The 27973-nt window shown below is 39.0% G+C and overlaps 1 protein-coding gene across 4 annotated transcripts in view; it reads left to right on the forward strand.

The window, feature by feature from the left end:
* The window catches only part of ADCYAP1R1 (ADCYAP receptor type I), a 130678-nt gene that overhangs the window by 83409 nt on the left and 19296 nt on the right, over positions 1-27973 (forward strand). For all 4 annotated transcript variants that reach the window (XM_085316499.1, XM_085316497.1, XM_085316498.1 and 1 more), the window contains 9 exons: positions 7511-7546; positions 8209-8250; positions 9758-9861; positions 10429-10526; positions 10986-11118; positions 12921-13074; positions 16442-16502; positions 20541-20610; positions 22468-22559. In XM_085316499.1, the coding sequence (XP_085172625.1) occupies positions 7511-7546; positions 8209-8250; positions 9758-9861; positions 10429-10526; positions 10986-11118; positions 12921-13074; positions 16442-16502; positions 20541-20610; positions 22468-22559 (790 nt within the window). The remainder of the gene's footprint in view (positions 1-7510; positions 7547-8208; positions 8251-9757; positions 9862-10428; positions 10527-10985; positions 11119-12920; positions 13075-16441; positions 16503-20540; positions 20611-22467; positions 22560-27973) is intronic.

A 27973-nucleotide genomic window follows, 5' to 3' on the forward strand; every position in this document is an offset into this window, starting at 1 on the left:
TGCTTATCCACCAAGTTTTGTTGTTCCAAAGAACAAGAAACTGGAAATACTCTATTACTGATCCCATTTAAACCACTAGGAAACACTCGAGCACTTTGTTGCAAGAACACCAAGCCTCATATATTCTGCATTAGAGAGATCACTGGTGGACGACGGGATTCATGAATTCAGGGTTAATTGGATTTGAGAAGCCATCCATGGCTTTTCTCTCCCTTCTGAGTTTGGATATTATTCCTGATCAAACTAAATAAGATGACAAGAGAGGGGTTAATGAGAGGGTAAGCTGTATTATATGTATGCATGTGGAATGCCCTTCTGTGTCGCTTATGGGGAAATAGTCCTGGGAAAGTCTTCAAATGCTGACTACATGCCACTGTGAAAATGGTACATAACTCTCAGATTGAATGAAGAGACATTAAGATTCTTTGTCTTCCCAAGGCAAAAGCATTTTAGARTATCTCCAAGTTAGAATTTCTCTTAATTTGGCTTATTTATTGATATTTTTGATATAGAGAAAAAGAAAAGATGACGGTTAAAGATCAGAGACTTTCTAAGCAATAAAATGCATCTGGAAGATTGTGCACTTATTTTCTACTGAAGTAGAAGATGCAGGCTTTCCTTGCTACTAGCTAAAATTAAGGTCAGCATTGCAGCAGCATGAAATTGGAAATTGTGTTTGCCTGTCAAATAGGCAAGGCAAAAGATCAACGCAAAGGTCTAGATTTTCTGTTCAAATATATCTCACCCCTGGTGGGTATTTCAGCTTCCTGCAAGAAAAACTGAGGAGGAAGAAAAACACTGGAAGCAAGAAGCTTTTCCTGAGAAACAGATGTGGCCAACCTCATGGAGTTCCCATTATGGGAATAATGAGTCATCAAAGCTTAATTAGCTTTTGGAGCATCCTGGACAATGCTTACTGCAGTTTCATCCTTTGCTTCTTATAAGGTCCTACATAGCATTCAGAAGAAAAGTCCACTACAAGGGTAGCTGCTCCTTTTTTAAACCAGCTAAAGGCTTTGGATAGCTTTCAAAGCCATCAACAGGTTGAATGTTGTTGTTGCTTAGTTTTCAGCAAGTCCCGGAAAGGATCCCAGCACAAGAGGTTTGCTAGGGACCTACCAAGTAGAGAGACTGCAAAAATCAAGTCTTGGCCATCAGCAAGGATTTGAGATTCAATAACTGTGCTTACTAAATAGTGAGTCCCTTCCTGCTGATTTTCATCCCTAGCCTTTCCACAGACAGTAAATCCAGGGAATTGTCTCAGCTTTTCCAAAGCAAGCAGGACAAGTTTAAATTCAGCATACTTCTCCTGCCACAGCATCGCAAAGTCTATCTGCATTGCAGAGGAAAATCGGAGAAAAATATTGCCATCAAAGACTAGGAACTCTATCTACATTTCCAATCAACTGCTTGAGACTTCATAGATACTTTTTAGAGGAAAAGGACATTTTTGGCCTTTCTCACTGCACTATGGGAATATAAGATTTCTGTGGTTTGTTTGATATCAAATATATAGATTGATAACAAGCAGCAGTAGTGCTCTGGTATGAGAGGACATCCTGCAGTGGCTGGGGGAAAGCTGTAACATAGCCCTTGGCAATGTGTTTTAAAAAATAACTTGGCCTTGGAGAATTCAAAAATGGTGCCCCTTTGGGAAGTTTCCAGGGGCTTCGGCCTTTACAAGCTGCCTTTATTCTCATTTCTCCTCTTACTCAAATAACTGAAAAAGGGATTTCAGCTGATGGCACAGTGGCAGGCACACACTCACACTTACCTTCAGGTAAATGTGCTAATAAGCTATTGGCTGTGGGACTTTGGGACTTCACAACCAATAACCTGTTTTGGACAGGATTTCTGGTTTTCTTTATTCTTTTTTTTTTTTTTTTTCAATCTGAAGTATGACCCTCCCCACTCCCTTGTCTGAGCTAGGAGACGCTTGGTCTGTACTGGCGTTTATCCTGCACTTTGATGGATGTTCCTGTGACAGCCGGCTTCATAGGAAGGATACAAATAATGTTTAAATGATGCCTAGCAGTTGCTATGGTGACCTTAGTCCACTGATAGTTTCCCTGCCTTTGATAAGGAAGAGGAAGAAAGAAGAGAGGCATAAAGCTCCCTAACACGTTATTGATCATATCATTACATCAGTCCTGCCTCCCCCAGTCCTAGGCACTACAGCCTTTATGTTCTCCCTGTGGGACCTCACTAATATTCTCCCATGATCYCCAGGAATTTTTCACTGGTCATCATGCCACTTTTGTCATGCAGCCACGTGCCCTGAATTACTTGCAGGACATAGGAAATAAGGGTTTGCACATCAACTCCATCACTCTCTCTACTGGAGTGTTTTGCACAAGCTGCTGGGTAGCAAAGCACTTGCAGAAAGCAGTTCATGTCATCCCATGGCAGATGTCTAAAACACATCACCCTCTCGAAGTTCTCATCTCTTTGCTCTTTACAGAAGGAGACTAAAGACCAGATTAACATGATGTTTATCTTCTARGAGCTAAGGGATGAATCTGTCCCACTGGATCAGATCTACAGATAYGCTTAGGCACCAGTTCTTATCCAAACACCTAAATATAAGTCATGCTTCCTATTCTGATGCTTAAGTTTCCCCTGCCTCAGTTTCCCTGTTTGCAAAGCATAGTGAACAATATCACTTTATTTTACACTACTGCAGTGTGAGCACTATGTCTACAAACCCCTTTGACCATGTAAATGGCAATATACAGTAAACTCATGCTCATGACTCAATATGTAAAGCGTTGTGTATGGAGCACGAGACCAGGGAGACCAACAATCCTGGACATACTTGAAAGAAGTTCTTAGCACAGGGGAAGGATGTGGGATCCTTTAAGTCCACATGCCGTATGACCTTGCCTGGCTGACATTTTCTGCAGATGGATTAACGAGCCTSTAAAGATCTAGCAGCTGGATTGGGATCACTTTTCCATGAAAAATGAGAGAGATAAAGTGAAGGAACAGYGTCCATATACACGAACGGATGGAGGGCATTAGAGGCAGCAGGCAGAATGCACGAGCTTCAGCAGCACGGGGAGCTCAGGAAGCCCCAGAAAAGCTGCTGTCGAAGAAGGCTGCTGTTGCCGACTGCAGCTCYGCTCTACCAGCCGGCTGAACAGATTGCTTGGTGCATGCGAGCGGCATGCAGCGACGAGAACGGGAGCGAAATGGCGCTGTGGGGTGTTTGCTGCAGAGTCGAGCAGGAGAGCTGGCGGGGCTATTGAATAGATATTTATCAGTTAAATGTTAGTTTTCTAAACAGTGCTACAGAAAACAGGGAAAGGTAGGATTCCTRCACAACCACCTCACCATCCACATCTCTGGGCAGCACAGTAGTAGGTGATTGTAGGAAATATTTTACATATTCTGTCTCTACCCTAATCTCCACCTTTCTGAAGGGACTGAATCTACCTGCAGTGGAGCCAGGCAGAGCTTTGCACATTGATCTCAATGCTGTCAAAATCCAACCTTTTGAAGGATTACCTTTGTGGACCTCCAACCAAAAATACCGAGAAGGGAACAACAGGAATAAGGGAGAAGTGTGAGCAAGTCATTTTAGGTCGGAATAGTTTCTGAAGCCTTTTCATTCCTCCGGCCACTAATACGGCACAAATGTTGGAACCAAAGGGTTAAACGCGAGTCGTGCTCAGATAAACAAATCTATGGGAGATAAATCAGTTGCCATGCCAGCTGACACCGAAAGCAGCCAGCGCAGAGCTGGCACGTAGGAGACGATCTAAAAGGCTGCACCAAGCTCCGAGGCTCAGCAGACACAGACTGTTTCCTGGCTCTCGCTTTGCCAGTGCTGCTCGGTTTAAAGCAGAAGCAACAACTGCTTGCATTAAATTTCTCATCCAGTGGCGGATAATGAGAAAATAGTTGCATTTTCTAGGGCTCAGCAATTAAAAAACAAGGAAGTGTAACAAATGGGCAAAGAAAAGGCATAAATGATCTCAGTCTCTGCCACTAACTCTCTGCGTAGCCCTTCACAAGTCCTCTCATTTTTGTTTTGTTTTCTCGAACCTTTTCATCTAGAATACAAATGAGCAATACTTCTTAACATTTGATTTTTCCGTTTGTTTTTTTCTTAACTGGCAGTTCATCATTCCGGTGGATCTTATTCTGGGCCTTTAAGTAGTACTGCAAATAGCATCTAATTAATAATGACAGTTATAGCTCTAATGGAAGATTTGCTTTACTTCTGAAAGAGTGACGTTTACCTACTCAAGCTGGGCAAATAGTGGATACTACAGTCTGTCAATATACTGGACAAACCATCTTGTGTTAAGGATACCATTAGCTGCCTCCAGAGCTTATTGACTATTGCAGGCAATTATTGATTTAAAAAATGATGACATTGTTTAATAGCTGCTGCTGGCTCCGCTTTTCTATAGTTTGGGCTGTGCTGTTATTGCTGTTATAACAGCACATTTGTTAAGTGCTGCTATGCRTGCGAGGAGCACAGATGTTGGTGTAAAAGTCATGAACGCAACCCGTGAATTAAAATCCTACTCTTCTTTTTTAAAAAAGTGCTTTTAGAAAGGATACTGAGAATTTGACTCCTGTTCCAGGGTGTGCTGTTGAACTGATATGGGGGAACTCGTATAAATAACTACTTTTTATTGTAGAAAACAATTTAAGGGCAATATGCTGAAAAATGAGACAGCTAGACTTCCTAGCTCCAAACTTCCTGGCTCAAACACAAACTAAGACCTTGTCTCTATAAAGGTCAATATATTAAATATTAAACAGAGAAATAACCTAACTGAACTTCATCATATTCTCGGACATGAGTAAACATGCCCATTGGCATAGTTTTCTATTGYATAAACATCCTTAAAACCATATTTTGGTTTGGGATGCATAAACATATGGCATCAGTAAGTGGGGCAGCTGCAGCGCTCAGGAATTTACAGCCGGATGGTGGCTGTACATTCCCTCACACTGTCTATATATATATACACATACACACACATATATACACATGTGTATATATATACACATATGTGTGTGTGTGTGTGTATAAATAAATAAATAAACAAATTTATCCTCACACTCATTAGATGGACTTTGACTTTTAGCTGTAATTCAGAGCATAATGTTCAGCATAAATCTAATTGACTTTCCAGTGGCTTAACTTATTAGTGAAAATTCGGTTGATGGATCAAGTCTAAAAGCCTGTGTAATAAAAGGTTCTGCAGGACTTCTCCTAATACATGAACAAAGTCTCAGCTATAAATGTATGTTATATAAAATGTATATTAATAAAATAGAAGTTTGGTCTTACAGCATTCAGAAAATTAATGTTGTTGAAAATGTGATTCTTTTTATAAGGTCTAAACACAGTAAAATGCAATACTTATTTAGCTGTATACAAAAATAAATATAAATATTTTATAAATGTATGGAAATCAATATAAAATGATATTAAAAATCTCTTGCACAAAACTACATTAATATTATTATAATTATATAATATTATTACAGATATCATGTAATTCAAACCAACTAATTTTCTAACACAGCTATAACCATCTGCAGCCAGTATTTAGCCTCAAACAGTGGTATTTTTCTTTCTTCTTTTCTAGGAGAAAAAACATCTATGGGAAAAAAATAGCTAAATCTAAATTTTACATAAGGAACCAGTTTCTTAACAAGTTATTGGTCTAAAGGACTGGATGCTATGGACTTTCTGAAAGACAGGGATTGTGCAACATTGGCATGTTCTTTGATTTTGTGCCTTACAAAGCAYGAATAGTCAAAACTCCCACAAAATATCCTAATTTTGGTATCCTGATTTCAGATGTTCTCAGTATAGGCATCCACAGCTATCCATCCTACTCCATGAACATCTTCTCAGTGTAGCTTTAAGTGATAGGAAAAAGCGCAAGGGAATGACACCAGCAGAAGTGGTTAACAGAAATGCAGTCGACAGCGGCTAGCTCAGCTGTAGATRTATGCTGCTACAGCCAGGTGGGATGAGCACGATGGTGTTTGGTAGACCCTCTTCGTGGTGGTCTCAGGAGGCGCTCGTGTCTGCCCAGAGCACTCGGCAGAGCCGCTCCTGCTGCTCTCGCAGGAATCTGGAGCACAGTCCTAGCGCTGCTGCTCTGSCTGGTTCCTCAGACTGATGCAGCAAGTGCAAAGACCTTTTGCAGAAAGCGTTTGCCTAGAGGATTGCCATCATGTCTTCTATGTTAGCAAACCAATCCAATATTTGAAAACAAGAAATCTCCCGGGTGAAATCTGGAAAGTGGCTGGAGTCGTGCGGAGCAGCCAGGAGACCACAGGTGTTCAGACCGTGACTTTCCAATTAGTCCTGCAAAGTCATTAACGGGTTTCAACCCACTGCAGGTCTGATGTTGAAGACACCCATTCCAACAGCACAGTACAGCCCACCTGGAGGGGAGGATGCTAAAAAGGATTGAAGGRGGTTGAACAAAGGTTTCACCTTAGTGTTCCTGGTTTTCTAGACTCCACCATCATCTTCACGCTAAATCTTTTGATTTCAAGTTTAGAAGAGCAGAAGGCACATTTGATTTATTTTAAGTGTGTGTTGGGGGCAAAGGATTGAATTTAACGTTACTTAATGRTAAGGATTTTGAAAAAGAACAAAACACAAAATGCATTTAAAGTTTTACCGAAAACCTACTCTTCAYTATTTTGTTTTCTTAGATGTTGCCCTTCCCCTTCCCTGTCGTATCAAAATAATATTTTTGTAGAAGTTAACTTGTTAATAAATAATTAAAAAATCATATACAAATTCRTGTATAACTTTCCTAATCCCTAGTTAGGAGGTGATGTATGTTCAGGGTTAAACAAACAAACAAAACCTGAAGTCCTGTGGTTATTCCAGAGGATACAGAGCTAAGCTAATGTAAATATTTAACCTATTAGCAGCAGCTAAGATATTAGCAACACTTCTTTTTTGGTTGTATTTATTCAGTAGACATTGGCAGAGCTAGCACAGCCTTGCTCAGCTTCTCCGTGCTTCCCTGTATATGATGCAGCAGCACCACTCAGTGGCTTAAGGTTTCTCTCTTACGCATCCCCCAGGTTTTTTATTCTGCAAGCAGGATATTCAGTAGGGCAAAAAAAAAAGTAATTTAATTTTTAATGCACATCTGAACCTTTGCGATTTCTCATTGTAATGAAATATTTCTAAGACGTGAATCGACATGCATTTTGGGTGCCATATCATAATCTCCCACCCCATAAAAAAATCAGAAAAGAAAAATCCCACCTGTGTTTCTCATGTCTTTCCTAGGATTCAGCAACCTTCCACAATAACCAGAGGCCAAATAATATAGTACAGTGGACCACTTCATCATTTCCACTTTCAGAAATGTATATTATCTAACCTGAAAAAATAATTTAAATAGAATTTTCTTGCAGTTATTCTCTGGGCTTTGATACATTTATTTCTCTTGTGGAAAGCAAACTATTACCTGGATCAAATTAATTATTTTTATTCTTTTAATTTCAGGTTGGGAAGTAGATAACTTGGGACAAACTCATGCAGGTAAGAACGAGTTCTACTGACCAGCTCCTKCTGTATATCTCTGTTCTCAAAAATTGTCTGCAGTGTACATTATAATCTGAGATCATTAAAATGTTAGTTTATTTACTAGCTGTTGTGATAAACAAAATATGTAGTTCTCATGCTAGCATTCTGACAAAAAAAAACTTTTATGTTTCTTAAAATCAGTTTGATTTGACTTAGAAACACAAAATTAAACTATCTTGCTAAAACCAATTAGTTATTACTTGTTATTGATGAATGGAACCCAGTTTTCCTGAATTCCTGAATTCTGTGGTAAGTGTTCATACTTGAATAGTTATGGAATTTGTTAATCATCAAAGTAAATTTATAAAAATATAATGTTTTATTTTTATATTTTTATAATAAAGTTGGTCCTAATTTGATTATATATCTTTTTAGCTAATTGCTAAATGTTTGCAATTGTGAATGCTTAACTTTATAGATTCCGCCTTGATTTATACTCGTAAGTAAAACTACATTTACTTCCTCAAAAGAGAGACTCAAGAATTTATTGATATTAGGCCTGATCCAAGCAAATAAAATCCAGTTGAATTCTTCTCAGTGACTTCCACAGAGAGGCTTTCTGGTTCTAGTAGCAAACCCAATCAAAACAATTTCATGCCAAATTTCTACTTTTATAGGTGATTACGACCTACTGGAAAGTGCAGCCCAGTCTCCCATAGGTAAGAAATAGAATCTGGGAATGTTTCCCCTTTTTATTTTAACCTTTCTAAAAAAAAAAGTTCCAACCTTTTTCTCCTTCTAGCTATTATTTTCTAATCAGCTCTAATTATGGTGACACATTTCCTAGTGTGGTACTTTTAGCCATACCATGAAAATTTATTCATCAACTATTGAGCACTGTGATCTAGCAAGTATATTGCCGTAAATTATATCTACCTGCTTAACAATAATTACTAAATGGTGTTAAGGAAACTGTGAGCTGTGATTCAGTGATTATTTTCCATAGAAAACTGGGGATGAATGTGCAAAAGTCATTTGCCAAAATTTACAAAGTATTGCAATGTTCTTAAATGAATGCTGTGATTAAATAGATATATTCTGTCTCAGGGATGGCAAACAGATTCTCTAAAAATAAGGTCACTGCAACTGTTACAAGCTACTTGACTAAATTGCTCTAAGAATGTGAAACAACACAATGCAGGAAAAAAAATCTTTGAAATTTCTATCGATTCTGATTAAGGTGCAGCCCAAACTCCTGAAACTGTAATATTTCAATAAAAAATGGTCTRTTGTGGGTAAAAGRGAAAAGAAAAAAGAAAGAGGTTTTCTATGTTCCAGTTTGGAGGTTCCTCACAAACCCTTGGTTTAGCATAAAGTTATAAATTGCAGTTGGCACCAATGATAGGAAGTAGAGGCGTGTGAGAAGCTCTGAAGCAGGTTTGTTCCCTGAGAAATTGTAAGTGAAGCCGCTCAGGACACCTGGAGATGTAAATGAATGTTTTGCTGTCAGAGATTCCCACTCTTTCTTTCCTCTCCTATGGACCTTCCTCACAAAGTCACTCTCAGAGAGGAGTCTARGSTTTAAGATATATGGGTGGCATACAYTGTCCTCTCACTTTAGGGGAGCAATGCAGCTGCTTCAGTATAGACCTATAATACTGTTTTAAAATGCTACAGCATCCTCTCTGGCCTCCAGCTGCTCCTCCAGAAAAATCATGCTAGACCTGTGTTTTACTTGCCTGCTCTATACAGATGCCTGAGATACAGATAGTCTAGGTCATCTCAGATGGCATGATGTACCTGTATGTAGGCACTGGACTCACCTTCTAGCCAGCTGAAGTGTAGGCATCTACATCAAAGGCATATTCGCTAGAAAACTTCAAAGTCAATGGAGAGACATGGGCACATAGGACCTCTTCTTTAGATATCCACCCGAGAATGAGATTTTTTATGGTCTAGAGACACTGCCTGTATTGATTGGATTCCTTTTGCTTTCTGGTGAGCAGCTGCATTAATAGACAGTCATTGGCATCTACTGTAGCAGTAGGTCATTAAAGATGTTATTAAAGATTAAAGATGTCATTAAAGCCTTCTATATATAGTCAGATAAGTTGTAGCCACATTTGTAGTGAGGTTTTCTTTGGTGGCATACCAARGGGAGGGGAGGGTATGTCCTGTGGTTTGCTTCAATAAATTTATTTCAACTCTACCTGACACTCGATATAGGGGACATCAGCAGAAATTGCACTGAAGATGGCTGGTCTGAACCTTTCCCTCATTATTATGATGCTTGCGGCTTTGATGAAAATGAAACAGAGTCTGATAACCAGGTGGGAATTAATTTTATATTTAAAAATAGGTTAATGAGTGTGTTGGGGGGAGCAGGCTGTTTTTATTTTTTTCCCAGTCTCTGATCATGTCCTGATTTGATGGTGATTAGAATGCAACARATATATAAAATTATATAAATATGTAAGAAGCAAAGTTTTAATCTTTCTTATGTCAATACTGAATATTTCCAGAATATGAATATTTACTGATGATATAGCTTGTAACCCTCAGAAGCATGGACTGGCCCCCATTTCTTCCCCTATTGACTAAGGAATTCCTGAGCCAACTACCTTTTACTGCAGATAACTGCATAGCGGTCACAGAGGTTACGGATACCCTTTGCTAGGTGACTGATGAACAAACTTGACAAAAACCCTAACCTTAACCCAATGGTACATCAAACATGCAGCCACCTGTGTGGATAATRTGCAGTGAGATATAACCCAAAGGAGAAGACAACCAGGCTGTTCAAGAAAAAATCCTGTTTATGAATCCCCTTGCACTTCGACACGGTAAAAAAGATATGACTGAAGGTGAAGCTTTTAACATAGTGTTTGTCTCCCAAGGATTATTACTATCTCTCTGTGAAGGCTCTGTACACGGTGGGATACAGCACTTCCCTTGTTTCCCTCACCACCGCCATGGTTATCCTGTGCCGTTTCAGGTGAGTCGTGATATGAGCCATGAGTTGTTCACTCCCTGGCGGAAAGAGACCACAGTTCATTGGCTCAAAACGTTTAGGTTTTTGCCTCAACAGCTGCAAAACAAGTGGGAGAAGCCCTTTGCTGGGGGGGGGGGGGTTCCCTCAGGAGGCAGCAGCTCCAGTAGTCACACTTCAGTAGGCTGCAGGTGGGCTCAAGCTGTTTTATGCTACCTTGTCTGCTTTCAGTTCTGCTGGGAAATCCCCCAGATCCGCTTCTGTGGAAAATCCCCCAGACTGGATAGGTTTAGAGTCAGAATTATCCACATGCCTGGCTTTTGGACATTGAGATACTTAGCAGATACTTAGCACCAGGGTACTGGAAGCTCTGGCTGTGGAATAATCTCCTTCTCTCTCTCTCTCTCTCTCAATCTCTCAATCTCTCTCTCTTTCTTTTCCTCTTCTTTGGTCTTTTCCCTCCAGGAAGCTTCACTGCACTCGGAACTTTATCCACATGAACCTCTTTGTTTCATTCATCCTACGGGCAATATCCGTATTCATTAAAGACGGGGTTCTTTATGCCGAACAGGATGGCAACCATTGTTTTATCTCTACTGTAAGTAGAACCAAGTTCTTTTATCTTTTCAGTATGAAATAGCAAAARTAATGAGTCAGGCAGCAGTTCTAGGGTATCAAAGGCCTAGAGAAGGTACTTTGTGGTAAACTTCCCCTCCCAGTTCACAGTAAAACAGCCAATGGCATAGTCTGATGATGTAATTAGTGTCCAGGTCTGTGCTTTAGGACAAATCAATAAGTTTCAATTTCTGACTCTGTTTAGCTAGTTTCTCCCTTTCACATGTCTACATAACTATAGACTGGATGAGAGCACAATTTCCTTCATCTAAGGTCAAGATTGTCCCTGCATAGTGGGGGGTCAGGTATAAAGGACGACCATTTAGACACAGAAAATTCCCCTAATGGTCATACCTACCCTTGCTAGCCTCAGAAAATCATCAGCATTAGCTATGTGTTTGTCTCTGAAGTCTTTTCAGTACGTAGTTTCATGGAAAGCAGTCTCTTTTATTGGTGCACTTAACTATATACTGCACATAAATCCAAATTTAGTTCACTTTTAATGATAGCATTTGATCTGATAAATCAGCTCACTTGGAGCAATCATGATGGAATTATAGTGAGTTCCCAAGCTGAGATCTCCTTAATCCATCCAGTTATGAGCTAAATTCCCTACAAGTAACTTTCATAAGAAAAGTGCATCTGTCTAATTTATTAGTCCGACATTTTTTGGTCATTTAAACATTTTTTTCTGTTAATTCTCCTCAGTAGTAAAACTGAACCTATGTTTGATCTGAAGTTTGTTCAAACCTCTCTTCTAACAAGATTACTTGCCTCCTTGTTTTGAACCACCTGAAGAATAAAACATATTAAAATTGGATTTATTGGCCAGAGCTTCAGCAGGCGTAAACTGGTAGAGCTTCCTGGAAGCAATATACATCCAGTATAAACTCTGACGGTTTATARTGGCTGTAGATTTGTCCCAGAGGATGGAGTACAATTGAGAACCAGTCAAAATTGTCAACCTCCCACTGACTCAGGAAGAAGCTTCCAGGCCATAGGCTGCTTCTGCTGTGACATGTTGAAAAGACAGTTTTGTAGACCTAATGATATCTCCCTGGGATGCAACACTGGAAGGACAAGTGTGTCCTGCTCTTGTAGAGTCAGAGTAGAGTGTGTTTTCCACCTGAGGCTTTTAGAGTGTGGGGTTTTTTTTTGGTTTTGTTTTGTTTTGTTTTGTTTTTTTCCTTTGCTCTGCTGCTTTCCCCTGCAGTAAATGAATGAAAGTTTCTATCCTTCTGTACAGTAAATCACTCTGCTTTCTTTACACCTAACACTCACTTTCATTTTCTGTCCCTGAGTGACAATTCCTGCAAATTGCACAGAAGTACAATTCTAAACCCCACGCAGGAGGGGGCATCCTTTATGCTCCCCCTCGCAGGGCTTCCCACAATCATCTTGCCATTTCAAATCCTTCCTTAGGTTTCTCAGTAAACAACAGGCTTATTTTCTTGTCTGCACTTAATTCCTAGAAGAGGGCTTAAATCTAGCAATTAGTGTCCATTGTCGATGTGAACTCCCACTAATGCAAGACGTTCTCAAGCTCTCTGCAGGCACTTGTCAACCACCTCCCATGGATAAAATTGGCTACCTGCCCTTCAAAGCTTCGCCTCCTAAGTGGCCCCTCACATTCTTCTCATGCTTTTAAAACTTTACTACTGCAAGTGTATAATACAAGTCCCAAYTGTGTTCCTCTCCGCTGATGGATTTGGAGAGGTTGAAAGCATTTTCTTTCTCTGACAAAGCAACGTGGAAATGACTTTGTTTTTGCTTGGTTCTCTACAGGTGGAATGTAAAGCTGTGATGGTCTTTTTTCACTACTGTGTCATGTCCAACTACTTCTGGCTTTTCATTGAGGGGTTGTACCTTTTCACTTTACTGGTGGAAACCTTTTTCCCAGAGAGGAGATATTTCTACTGGTACACTATTATTGGCTGGGGTATGTGACATTTCTTACATATAATGTATCTCACTATGCAAGAAACTTTCCTCTTTCTCCTGAAAGTTTCAATGCAGACAGAGGAATTAATTACTGGATATTTCCACATACCAGCTTGAAGTATGGTTTTAGTCTCTGTATAGAAGGACCATTGTAGACCMGACTGTTTCTTTATCTAGGCAGGTTTGAACTGAAATCTGGGGAACGATGCATCTTTTGCTGAGATGTAGTCAACAGCTGAGAAGTCTCTTCTATAAGAGGCCTTCTTAATGCCAAGTTCTGCCTAATCAAATCCAAAAAATTAAGTCTAGTCCATTTTCTAAGACTTCATTTGTGACTTTCTTCCAGCTAATACCTAAACTGAAAATGTATCTAATGAGTGTACATGTATGCTTATCATACCTGAGTAGAAATGGAAACTGGTTATGCTGGAAGGAAACAAGATTTGTTTCAGAAAGTCCAGTTCTGCAATGATAATCAGTGTAATTATTTTTCACAATTGACTTCTGGAGCTAAACCAGTGCCTGTAACATGATAATTCAAACTATACTTTGCTGAAATTTTATTTTGTTTTATGCAGTGGTCAGATGGTGGGTGCAGAAGAATTTATTCATTTTAAATGCACTCTAAGACACCTAAGCTCAATATTTATACTCTAACAAATTTACTTCTGAAATAATCTGGAAATAGAAATATCTTCTTATAATCCTGTATATTCATGCATAAAACCTACAGATAACCCATATCCCTCAAATTATTTTCCTTTGCGTGCAAATCCTCTTGCAACTTGAACCTTCAACAGCCAGATTTCTTTCTCGGGTCCTGGCAAAGACTCCCTACAAAGAAGGRAAAGGATAGAGAAGAAATAAGATACTGCAAATCAGAAATAGCCTGTGATGTATCAGAGGCCAGGAAACTATTCCCCTTGTATTAACCACGTACAGTCGTATAATCACACGGTTGCTTCGATGTAAGGCCATTTTCATTGAGAATTTGTGGGTTACTTATATGATAATGTGAAAAATATAAAAGAAAACATTACAGAAATCTTTGCAAACCAAACACAACCCAGGACTGGGTTCCTTTAGCTGAGTTTGCACAAATTTCATGACTATCGGTGCATGTGAATGTGAGAATATTGCAAAGCAGTACATCAACTGACAAAAGGATTTTTCAGTCTCCGTAATGAAAGAACTGCCTGGATAGACTTACTCTGTAGTGCAACGTCAAAATTTTGGGGTTTGTAAAATTTTTGTAAATTAGATCAAGCTATTCGGTTTATAGAAATCACCTCGTGTTCAGAGCAGCATCAATAGTATCCATGAGTAGCACTGAGGGAATCTCCAAAAGCTTTTTGTTTGTTTGGGTTTTTTTGGAGGCCTCAGTTTTCTCAGTTCCTGTGTATTTCAATTTGTATTGAAGTTCCCCAGGCTTGGTAAGAGCAATTGGCACTTTGCAGGAGCAGAAACTGTTCCGGAGTTTGCATTCAAGTTCTGAAGTTATTCAGRGCAAAAGCAGCCCCTCGATTGAGCGGAAGCAGCAATAAGCATAAACTCAGCATTTTTCAGGAGCTGGATGTTTATCTGTTTTTTGAACTGTGCAGAACATGTCCGTGTCAACTAATTAATAAGGATTACATATGGCTATRTTGATCCAGACAATTTTGCCCTCTTAAATGCACAAGACATTGGTAATTTCGTGAAGCAGGTTGCTTGCTTTCTGGGATCTTTCCTAATGCCTGCTCCTTWCTTACGACAGAAATAAAGCCAGCAAGAATAGCACTTTTCTGCCAACTTTAGGGTTTATATGTTTTTYAGTGTTACTCAGAAGCTAGAAAGAAAGTGATAGAGTCATATATTTCTCTCTGGTGTAAAAAAGGCAATGTGAGCGTATTCACATAGCAGATGGTCCAAAACTCCGAGCTGATATGAAACGTGTGTTTTGAATGAGATCAYGACACATTGTGCAATTCTGCCTTCCTACCCTTGTTTCATATTTGCAACTCCATCAGCATCAGAACTGCTGCAGTGGAAATCGCTGCAAGCTAGAGGGCTTGTCAGACCCACGACTGATATTTATTTTCATTATTATGCATCTATTGAGTGCACAAAAATCTTGGTGTTTTTAGGTGTTCTCGTATGAGAGTGGCAGACTTCAATTTAAATTAAACATGCGTAATTACTTCTCCCAAAAGCCTGTCATTTTATTTCTTTCTGTCATTTTTCTTTTAAATATACCTGTGTGTGCTTTTGTAAAAGGAGCAGGGCTTCGTCAGTTGTCTAGGTCTAAGAGGGATATTTTTATTTCTGCTGGTGGGAAGATGAGATTTGACAGAGACTCACTTAAGTGGATTCAGGCGAATGACTAATTAGTGTGACATCAACACAGTCTTGCAAAATGTATGAAGCATAATTGTGCCTGTCAACTTATGACAGTCTCATTCACTGCTGCAAGCTGGGGTTATCCAGGTCTGTGTTTTGTTTGCTTTTGGCACCTTAATCTTTCCAGTGGTGCTTGAATTAGACAGAGACAGATTTCTAGTCAAAGACTTTATTTGTCGTAAAATGCAGTTTCAACTTATCCAGAATTTGAGGTACTTACAAGACCTCAATATTTTTTTTCAAAATTTTCTACAGAAAAGAACACCGTACTGGTGCTTTGAGAAAGGAAAACCAATCCAGTTTTCTGAGTGGATTCTTTTGGTTTGGATTTTATCTGTATTCTACTTGTATATTTTAAAGGTTAAAGAAATCTCTGAAATGAAATTAAAACACTCTAGTGCCCAATATTCTTTTTTAAAAATTTTTATTTTATTTCAGGAAAAAATAAACATTCTTGTGATTGATTTAAAACAATTCTCTGATTTTTTTTTCAATAAGTAAAGCAAAAATCACTTGTTTACACAGTAGCAGATTTGATGCAATATACGCAAATCATTTAAAACAAAATGACATAAGAATTCAAAAAAAATGCAATAATGCCATTACAACTCTACATCTGCCACTCTGCAATYACTACATAACCACAACAGATCTAGACAGAGAAGCTGATGTCACTGATTTTATTTTGGACAGAGCAGATTTTACTGTTAATACAATAAGACATAATACAAAAGCTTTGGGCAATAATGATCTGAAACCCCACTGTTATTTTCTACTATCAAAATTTAGTTATACAGTCCCACCAAGATTMACCCAGCCTCTCACTGAGACATGTTTCTAGATGTGGGAATTAATCTAAAGGATTGCGTTGTTTGAAGTGTGAGCGATATCAGGAAAGAAAACCTTGATGTTGTAGAGAGGCACTCACTGCCGAGCAGGTACGTAGACCTGGACAGATAACGATCTCACCACCTTATCTTCTGCAGGCACCCCAACAATCTGTGTCACTGTCTGGGCAGTGCTGAGGCTTCACTTTGATGATACCGGGTACGTATCACCGTGTGAGAAACCGCTTCACAAGCGTTCAAGCACGATGGCAAGGATGGCGGAGAAATCTAGTGATCAGAGCACAGGGTTGGGATTAATTTCTCGTTCCGTTCCTGACGCTATTTCGGATATGCRCATAGCTTAGGCCCAGTATTAGGCTCAGTGAACTTAGTGGAGTCCACTACATAGTGGACTCATCCCAAAATAGCTGTCAGGTGAATCACACCTATGTTTACGTCCTTGTCTCCAATGAAGGGAGGTGACAGTGAAGAGCTCAGTTGTAGGAATCGTTGAAGATAGATCTAAGGAGGTGAGTGAAAGCCACATAAGGAGTTACTGAGCCTAGATTTACAAACGTAATTAGGAGTTTAGTTTACAGGTCTTCAAAGATCCTGTATCCTTTTCTGAAAGACCTAAAGGAAAGGCTGCTACCATGATGGTCACCTGTGTCCCAGTATTGACTACTATGACAGAACAGCAGACAGCTGGTAGGAGTTAATGTGCAAATAGACCCTGAATATCAACCAAACTTAGCAATATTTGCTCATGAGAGATTATGTCTGAAATTGCTCAGATCACAGAAAAATTGCTGGGGAATAAGGAGATTTGAATAAAACTTGGAAAATCTGTAGTAGTCATTGGAAAACCTTGATCTGAGTGAAAGGTAGCATTGTGTGCCCAAGTCACATTTCCAAGGGGCTCCAGCTCACATTTTAACTTTCGTTTATATTAGAGATTTTGGGAGCCAAAATCTGTACAAGGCTCACGGTTCTGTTAGGTTTTCTTCATCCTCTTTCTTTTATGGTCTTTTTGGAATGCACATAAAACCGTTCCTCCACAGAGGATTCCATTACTTTGACCCAATGTTCTATTTTGACATTAAAACAAATTAAATCACTTATTTCCATGCAAAACAAGCCAGAAACCCCTGTTGTGTCATTATTATGATTGCAAAACTGGTCCTAAATGCATTAATTTCTCTTAGGAGTCCAAACAGTCCTTGTGCTTTGTGGGTGGGGGGAATATCTCACAGAAGGAAAAAGGAAAAAGAAAAAAAAAAAAAAAAAAGCTCTGCTTTCATTTAGAAGAGCTATTTAGCATGCAACACATTTAGGCAGATTCTAGCTGAATGTCTCAGTGGTTACTTTTTAAAAATCAGCGAGCATTGTTCTGGGGGTGGAGGAGAAGCCAGCATGAGCTGAAAACATTGCAGAAATTACAGAACTGAGAAACCACAGTCACAAAGGGATGGACTAAAATACAGACTCTGAGTCTGAGTCTCTTCTTGCTTGCTCCTTAAAAAGCTGGCAGAGCTTCCTTGACTTCAGCTCCTGATTCATATCGCTGTAAGTGACAGGTCTGGGGAGATAAATGCAACTGTCTGTTTATGCAGAGCTGTGCTGCTGAATTAAATGGAGTCGTTCCAGATGTCCACCAGAGATGTAACAGAGATCAGACTCCAGCCTTTTTTAAATGGAGATGACATATCTCATCCTTCCCCCCCCCCAATCTCACTGGTTTCCTTCCTTTCACCCCTCCTGAAAAAGCCTCCTGTGTCCCTGACCTCCACCATAGCAAGGCATTGGTAACGAAATTAGGGACCCTGTTTACGTAGTACAGTTTGTTGTCTGATCTTCTAGGCTGCTTTGTTTTACATTGTTTATTTTTCTTTTTCCTCTGGAGAAGGAGGAATTATGTTTATTAGGGAGAAAGTGGTATGTCTTCTACCCCATCCATCCAGTAGACCTCACAGGGCCCGGACCAAAGAGGTCCTTTAGAAAGCCTTTGTGCAGCTTCACCTGATTCACTGTTGACATCTACAAGGTTGCAACTGTCAGCTGAGCTTCTTGGGCAGGAACCCTGTAAAAGGAGAGGAATAGGTCAGAAAAGAGGAACAGGCATTTCTAGGGAATGATTTGTCTCATCCTAAAGTATGCATTTAAAATCAGCGGAAACAAGTCTGCAAGAACTGATTTCTCCTCATTGGAGTCCAGGATWACTAGCTGCATTGTAGATATCTTCAGCATAGATGACTGAAATTATAGCGGGTAGATTCCACCCCTTTTAATTTCTCATTTTGACGTGAACAGAGTGTTGATTAATAGTGCCTATTTGTATGGCTAAACTAATATTAAAGTTTTCACAAATTCTTTTCAGGAATGGTCAACTTGCTAAAGAATTTCAGGGTAGGATTAATGTGTGTCAACAAGCCGAGTTTTACAAATGGTGGGGAATTTTCAGAAGTAGCCATCTGATTTAGAAATGTGCACTAAGATTTTCAAAAATAATTGATGATTTCAGGTGCTTTTGTTTTGTGTCATATAGCTGTAGATGATGCCTGATTTCCAGACAGTGGGTAAGAAGGGAGGTACCCTGCCTCTGAACTTTTGTTCCCTTTCAAAAATTTCATGTTGGGCCTCCAAAAAAAGTTACTTTACATTTAAAAATGTCATCCATCAGTCCAACAGATTTGGGYGGGGAGGAGAGGGACTTAGTTTCTAAGATTTGCAGATAGAAGGAAAAATAGGTGATTATTTGTGGGTTTGACCTCCCATCTCTAAATTTCCTCTCTTCTCACTTATGCCACCATGCATACACTTACTGTTTGTTTTATCAGAATCCAAAAAAAAWTGTGTTTAGAAGTGCAGAGGAAATTATACGTGAATATAGTTGTCTTTAAAAGTTAAAGGGTTTTCACTTTTCCATGAAATACTATCAGATTGTCATTTAAATGACATAAAAGTTGCATTAAAGTCTCAAAAGATCAGTAGAGTGTTATTCTCTTATGTTCCTTCAAACTGTTATTTAGCACCTAACAACGCACCATGACAACCACTGCTAGGATTTCTGACTGTTGCCCCRGGTGGAGGGAAACCCTCCTTCTCAAAATTTCAGGTCCAAAGTAGACATTTTTACGGGATTTCATGTTTTCTAGAAAAGAAGTAGGACAGGAAGAAAATGTAAAATGATTGTAAACACAATCAACTTCTAGTCCATCCTGGTGTATTAGATATGTACTGGAGTCCTCGTGTCAGAGACAGAAACCTACATTCCTATTTGTTAATCCTGGACATGTGATAGACACCAAATTTAGGAATATCCAGTTCTTTTCCTCTGAGACATCCCTGTCTTTCTATCTCCTCCACAGAGATGCTTGGGTTGCCAGATTCATAACTAAAGTGTCTCAAATAAAAGTCTGAGATCATTTTGGCCTAAAAGACAGATTTTCAAATGTAGTGTCTGAAGATACAAAAACATGCATAGGGTTTATTTTCCAAAATCTCTAAACTATTTAGCAACTTAKGACACAGAGATAGTACTGAAATTGCCATTTTTAGATGAGTCAGGCAAAGGCTGTAATAGAAAGGTACACCAGGGAGAGACTATGAAGTTACTATCTTTTGAATCCAAATGAAGTAGTTTAGGTACAAGATCATAGAATTGTAGAATCACAGAATCGGTAAGGTTGGAAGGGACCTCTGGAGATCATCTAGTCCAACCTCCCTGCTCAGCAGGGTCACCTAGAGCATGGTAGACAGGGTTGCATCCAGGTGGGCCTTGAAGATCTCCAGAGAAGGAGACTCCACAACCTCTCTGGGCAACCTGCTCCAGTGCTCCGTCACTCTCACAGGGAAGAAATTCCCCCTCATGGTCAGGCGGAACTTCCCGTGCTTCAATTTCTGCCCATTGCCTCTTGTCCTGTCACATGGGACAACTGAAAAGAGTTTGTCCTCGTCCCCTTGGCACCCTCCCTTCAGGTACTTGTACACATTGATGAGATCCCCCCTCAGTTTTCTCTTCCTCAGGCTGAAGAGGCCCAGCTCYCGCAGCCGTTCCTCATAGGGCAGGTGCTCCAGCCCTCTGATCATCTTCGTAGCCCTACGCTGGACTCTCTCCAGTAGCTCCGTGTCTCTCTTGTACTCTCTCTCTCTCTCTTCTCCTTCAGCAACTATGGTAATTTTATTAACTTCCTTGTCATAGCTTCATCTTTTTCTTTCTTTCTCTTTCCCCAACCCATTCTTTCACTCATAATTGCAGCTGCTGGGACATGAATGACAACACTGCCTTATGGTGGGTGATCAAAGGTCCTGTGGTTGGATCAATCATGGTAAGTAGCACTCAGAGACACATCTTCAACGATTCTGAGGGGGGAAGGTAGGATCAGTTTCTTCAGCTTTTACAGCTCTTTCAGCTTTTACAAACTATGCTGCATCAGCCGTGCTGCATTAATCGACATCTTGTCTGAATATCCACTATTCCCCATGCAAAATGCCAGGCAATTGCGTTCCTATAATTAAGGTTAAGATGCCAGCTAAATGATGTTGTATTGACTGCAAGTAGAGTACTCAGACAAGGAGTTATTCAGTTTTAAACATAGACACCAAATGCCGTAAGTAAGACCAGGTCATCCAGGATGTCAACTTTGGGTTGGCAGATTTCACATGAGATATATGGGAGTCCTTTGGGATGGCAGTTGAAGGCCAAACGGGGTACTTTAGGGCACCTAAAATGGCACTGGATGTCATTGTCTAGGAAGCTGAATTTCATCTTTAAGATGGAATTCATTTTGCGGCTAAATTTATATTTAAGTTATATTAGATTTATAATAGTATTCTTTACACAGTAGAAGGTGTCCAACTGTCAGCAAGTATCTAAGTATCTAATAATCTATTCAGTTGATAGAAGCCTTAGGTTTGACTCAAATGACTCTTGATACCTATGTATGGACAACTGACATGATCTAAGATACCCTGCTTGGCCTTAAGCTGCTGCCCCAAAAGAATGTGAGAATTTCAAATGGTATTGGATTCCTTCCCTTAGGAAATCAAATTCATCCCTTAGTCAAAACGGTTCGTGCCAATCTAAAAAGTTATTTGTATTACTACGTATAGAGGTCTACTTTTAGGCACACTGAATTTCTCTCTAGTAACCATATTGGCCAGGTTTCCGTTGGGAGAATTGGACATCCAGATGACAGATAGGTATATACATGTAGGAGTCTTCATCAGATGTGCCGCTTCTCCTCTTAAGGACTTGGGTATCTCTTTAAAGAACAGTTACCTTCACTTCACAGGCATCAAACAATCTAGTAAGGAAATCATGGGCTTCTCCGTCCATTTTTAGTCCTCAGACCCAGATTGAAAATTCTTCYGATAGAGATGCTGACTCTGATAGAGATGCTTTAGTTTATTGGTCTCCTTACAGGATTAAAAGGTTGCATTTCTGTGTTTTGTAAGGGACCAACTTAAATTTCATGGCGTTTTCTTCTAGGCTTAAGAAACTGTGAAGTCAGTGACAGCCAAATCTGAAGCCAAAATATCAAAATAAATTGCTTCTACTCTTTATCTCTAACACTTTAAAACTGTACCTGTAATGAGATGATGTTATAAAGAAGGAGATGCCCAGAATGAGATAAAACAGGAAGATACGTAGAAGATCTAAAAAAAAAAACGTTAGAGGTCATGTCATTTGGGGACAGATTCAGGCAAACAAAGGGAAAGTAGCACAACTTGGGGTTTTCAGCCAAGGTGAGACACTAAATTGTAGCTGAAGCAACTACTAATGGCTGCTGTTAAGCTGTGAGATGCCTTAGTTCAGAGAATTAAAGATTCTCACTACCTCTTAGTATTGAGATCTTTGCTGCATGGTTTCGAAGTGCAGGGGTCTTTCTTCTTTTATATGGTTGGCAAAGACAAATGTTGAAACTTTTTGATTTGTGTTTGTTTTATCTTACAACTAGACACACTTTTCCATAGTTTGGCTTGTGTAAGGGAGATATTTTTGCCTGGAAAGGGGGCAATATACTCTTTGTAAAGTTATTCCATTACTCCTGACCCTATAGAGCTCTTAGAGTGAAGTCTGGAGAAGAATAAGGCAATAGAACCATGAAGTTGCTGTGAATGCCTTCTCATACTTTAAAAAATATATAGCATTATCATTATTTTTCCTTTGTTTTTTCCCCTAGATAAACTTTGTGCTTTTTATTGGCATAATTGTGATACTTGTGCAGAAACTCCAGTCACCTGACATCGGGGGCAATGAATCCAGCATTTACTTGTAAGTACAAATAAATCAGTAATCAATTCAGATTTCTAATATACACATAGGAAAAAAAAATCCAAAAAAGACACCTTGACAGAATTCATTTGACTTTTGGAAGAGTCGCAGGACATATTAATGTGCTTTGATTGATTTTTCCTTTTTTTTTCCTTTTTAATTCAAAAGCTGCCTAAATGCATTTTAGTGTCGGCTTTTATCTTTCTTTAAAGAGACTAAGRAAAAAAAAAGGATAAATATGAATGCTAATTTACAGGCCATTTGTCTGGAAAGTAACATACTGACCAGGCTTAGATATTATTGTATTCATAGGACAGTCTGCTGTGCTTCATACGTTCAAAAGACATGATCCAAAGTTCACTGAAAGCTATAGGATTTGTTAAAAGGATTTCATGAACTTTGGACCAGACTCTAATTTAGGAAGATCTCCTGAAGTTACATGTGTTCCTGTTTCTGGTAATTTTTAATCCATTCAATATAAGCTAAATAAGTCCCTCACATACCCAGAATTGCTTAAAACTTTACAACAAATCTTTAAAGTTTCCATTTGAATTTTTAAGCTTTGTGTTTTACTTCACCACTTTTCTTAAAGCTGATGACCTTTTAGTTAGTTTTTACCTCATTATAAGACTGGAACTGGCAGCTTGAGAAGGTTGCTRTTCACACCTGTTTTGGATGTATGCATTCATTCTGCATATAAAAAATAATTTTATTATTACTTTTTATAACTATGGAGAGTTGCAGCACATTCTGGTGTTTTCTTGGCTTTGCAGCCTGAACACCACACACATTTGCTTTGCAACWTTTTATAGGCTGCAGGAATTTCTAGCACTCATAAACATAGCTGGAACTAAGTTTTTGATTTAGCCCTGGCTTCTGTCTCTAGTAAAGAAAAATGACAGGTATGAAAGCCATAATTAAAAATAAAATAGGGCAAAGTAGGAGGCCCTTATTTTGCCAAGTTTTATTTTGTAAAGCCAGTTTTTAAAATGATATATCTGGGGATCAATTTCACTCTATTAAACCCATAATATAATTTGTGACTACTCTGAATGGCCATTTTCAGGTAAAAWTCTGTCCTCCAGCTGCCTATTTTTCCTCCCCTTTCTTTGCTAGTGTCTCATTTGTATTTACATGAAACAACAACATTTTTCTGCATCACTGTTTTCTTCTCCACAGTCAGACATCCATTCCCTGAAAGTATTTCCCTCGAAGCTTGGTCTAAACTGYGTTTCCGTAGACACAGATAATTCTTTAAATTCATTCTGCAGGTGGACGTTTCTTGGAAATATAGCTCAGCCGAAAGCGTAGCGAATAGGTTAACTGGCTCGCCTGCATGGTTTGCAGATGGTATGCATGAAGACTTCCAATGTATGTGCTTCTGGGAAGTCATCTCCTGGATCTTAGTTTGTGGTTAACCCCGAGATGTGCAGAGCTAGCTCTTATTACAACCTGCTAAGTGCATGTTTGGTCTCTGCTGCACATCTCTCACATATGAAGCAAAGCATGCCGTAAATTCCAATGATCTGACAAGGCTATAAAATATCCTTGCCATTTTTTGATCAATATGGTGACTGGGTTTTACTGATATTTTTCCTATGTGTATAGTCAGCAACCAAAACCAAGAGAAAGCATCATATTTTCTGTTTCATTCGCTGCCATTATTTTTCATATTTCTTTGCAACTTTATGAATGGGTGTGTATAAATTGATCTTGCATTTATGTATGTGTTACGAAGTGGAGTGTTGTTTATCCAAACAGACTCAGCAACAGAAATGTCACATTGAAATGATAAAAATAAATGAAAAAAATAAGTCTGTAGAGACATAGACCAGGTATAAGAAATATTTATGCACACATATTCTATGAAAAGAGAGTTGTTTTAACAGTGGAAAAAGATAGATTGTAGTATGGTAATGTCACCATATTGAAGTCTCTGTGGCACTTAGACGTGGTCCATATTAAGCATTTTCCATGTCCTATTTTGTTGTTTCTAACTATTAAAGGCTTAAAACTCATTTCTTTATCACAAGCAAAATACAGATCAAATAGCCCTTGCTTAGTAGACTGATAAATCCCAGACAAGATGCATGCTAATAACTGTTTGTTTGATCCCTATCTCTTCATGCTAATGGTCTATTTTGAGAAGCCCACTGTTAAATGCAAACATGTTGAGTTGAGAGTGAGAATGCCTCTCCATCCTCAACTTGAAACCACAGACATCATTAGCATGAAGAAAAAGAAAAAAAAAAACAAAGAAACAAACAAAAAAAGCATTGCAGTAAAGTGCTTGTCCCAGCAGCATCCAGCTGGACACTATAGAATTCAAAAGTATCACAGTCTTTATAATTAAAACAAAAGTAATTTGATCCCTCTCAAGTCATACTATTAGACCAAACTCTTCCTCTAGGTCTTTATTCCATATCAAATTTAAATACTTCACCATTAGTATATGATACTAACCAGTCACAGTTCAGAAGAGATCCTCAGCCTGTTTCCAAAGGTGCAAACCAGCTGTAACTCAAGAATTCTATTTTTTTTTAAGCAAGAAAATAAATAAAAAAGCACAAGCACAGACACAAAAACTTTGTTATTGGGTTTGGAGAGGATATTTTCTTCATATCCACATGTTACACTGTTAGGCGCAAACCCTTTTATTGATGAACTTTGTTAGGAAAATCTGTACATGGTTCTGTTTCGCAGGCAGTATGGTCACGATTCTGCAACCCGCTTAAGCCTGTATGTTACTTTACAAGCCTTAGGGATATGCTTAAATGCTGAGATTCATTATATGTTGCTGCCACGTTCATTATTAACGATCCCCACTAGCGAAGTTAGCTGCGAGCTATGTCAGGAACACTGCAGAAGAGTGTGCTACCGGGGAACTGCTGCTTAATTAATACAGCGTAGCCACTAGAGATTGCAAGATCTGATTTTTTTAAAAAATAAAAATGTGTACAATCAGCAGCACAATGCTGATTTCTTCAGTCCTATTAAAAAAAGAAAAACAGGCATTCTCTCTAAATAACTTTCTTGATGCTCATTATAGGTAATAGCCTTTGCCTTTAGGCTGACAAAATCTTGGAAACATTTAGCTAATTCCTAACGATTGTCTACAGCCGTCAAATGCTTTCGCAACCGTTAATTTCCATTTTACCAGCTTGTATGTTCAGYCATTCATTACCAGTTTCATGCTTAAGCAACCCTTCATCATACATTTAGTTCCCTTTCAAAACTGTCTGCATGCTGCTGATCCCATTTCGGATTGAATGGCTCAAAATTTGTCAGATCCTGAGAGAGCAATAACTCTATGGTTATTTTAGTGAAGTTTTAGACAGAAACCCCTCCTTATGTTTGAAATGAGGCTAGACTCATCAAAAATTTCTAAAAAGTCAAGGTAGGAATTAAAATGAAGAAAAAAAAAAAGCCGTCTTTGCTAAAGTTCTTTTTAATTTTAAGAGTCTTCTTTCATTTCTATTTATTTTTTCCCTGAGATCTTTAAGCAGCTTTCATAATTCCTCCCAGTAATCATCACAATTATTATTTACTTCTTAGGAGTGAATGGCCGAGGGCATATCTTTTTTTTATCAGACCGTGTTCTGTTTTCAGTTAATCTCGTGTCAGTCCTGAATAGTTCCACGGAGCTAAGCATCAAACCAAGGCAAACCCAGTAATGCAAATGCACCAGATTTTAATCTGAATGAGAAGCTCTGAGATCCTCAGGTGAAAGTTGCTTGAGAAGCTGAAAGTGATATTGTTTTTATTCCTGTTGTGGTTATGATAACTAGCTGCGTAGTCCAGACAGGTTTGTTGCCCCATTTAGAGAATGAATTATATAAACGTTTTTAATCTCTCACAGTTACAGTCACGATATACTTGATCCTATAGTACGAACAACAGTGAGTTGTGTTTCTCCTCGTATATTCAGTCCGGACAGATTTTACTTAACATGCTTTCAAATCGAATGCCTGCTCTGCCTCACTCTTAGAAATCTCTAATTGTGCAGTTTGTAAACATTTTGAACAAGCAGCAGATTATTCAGGGCCACTGTTACACCCTAGGTTGAAAGCACCTAGCGGAAGTCCCCAAATCCAAAGTTTTCCTCCCCACCTCTGCGGATGGGGAATGCGTACGCGCAGCCCTCCCATGGACGGGTCAGCGCACAGCGTGTCACGTCAAGCCCACACTATAGGCACATGCATCAGTCCCTGAGCTGGATACAAAAAACTAATAAAACAGTARGTTTATCCTCCAAGATACCATTATTTTTCATGCRAGAAATCCAGCCAGTAGTGTGTAAYATGACATGACAGARTCTACTTTTAGGCATCCTGGTTTCAGTTAAGCTATAGAAGGAATACATTCCCCTCTAAAAAGTCATATTCCTATAGGAACATTTACACAAAGTTAACGTCCAGGCTATTATTTTCACAAGCGTTGTTGCTTTGCTGAAAGCCTCGCTGCAGACAGAAGAGCACCTAAGGTTGTTACTACCATAAATCACTGCAGTAAATATGTCAGTAGGTATGCATGGTGTAGATGCATGCTGGAATAATCCTTAAAACTAAAAAGGCGCACACATTTCCATCAAGCCTTTGCTTATTCATCCATTATCAAGGATCAAAGCATATTTGACTGAAAAAGCTTTTTTTTTCTTCTTCTTTTTTTCCTCCAACTTATTGCTCATAGTGTAACTTGGGAGGGGAAAGCTTGTTTCTGCTTTTGCTTTAACAGATTCTTCATCCTAAATATTGTCTCACATGTTGAAAACTCAAAGAAAAGAAAATAAACCCCACATATATCTAGCTAATTCAGGTCTACGTCATTCCTCCACTCAGCATCTTGCTGGAAAGAAGGGAGAAACATGGCATATATCATAGGTAGGTATGATTTTACCTATGGTGCAACCTAGAGGGTTAGGGCAGAAGGAGCAATGTTCTGACACAAGTGTTTTGGTAAACAACACTCCTCTGCAGTTCACCTACAAAGTCACTGGACGCTCAGTGATTCATTCTGCTGCTGCTTTGTCTTGCTGCAAGTGCTCAGACTACCGGCATTAATGATTATCGCCAGGGTCGTCACGGCAAAGGTCTCATTTCTCTCAGGAAAACGGCAGATGTTTGATGAATGGTATATTCGTTATCACGGCATTTTAATTTCTTAACTCCAGGTTTTATGTTGTATGAGGTACTATCAGAGTGCTGGCATGTCCACTAACCTGGCAATGAAAGGGACTTGTGTCCCTGGTCTAAACTTTTTCTGTCACAATACAGAAAAAATGAATATTTGGGGTCAGTGCATGCTCAGCAAGGTCTCAGTTCTCATTCCTAAGACATAATAGGAAAGCAGATRCTTGCTACTTTGATTATTTTTAAGATTAACTATTGCTGAATTTATATAATGTTCTAGAGAAT

This window comes from Rhea americana, unplaced genomic scaffold (genome assembly GCF_003343005.1).
Source record: "Rhea americana isolate MKP2758 unplaced genomic scaffold, rheAme1 scaffold_47, whole genome shotgun sequence".
NCBI classification, from domain to species: Eukaryota; Metazoa; Chordata; class Aves; order Rheiformes; family Rheidae; genus Rhea; species Rhea americana.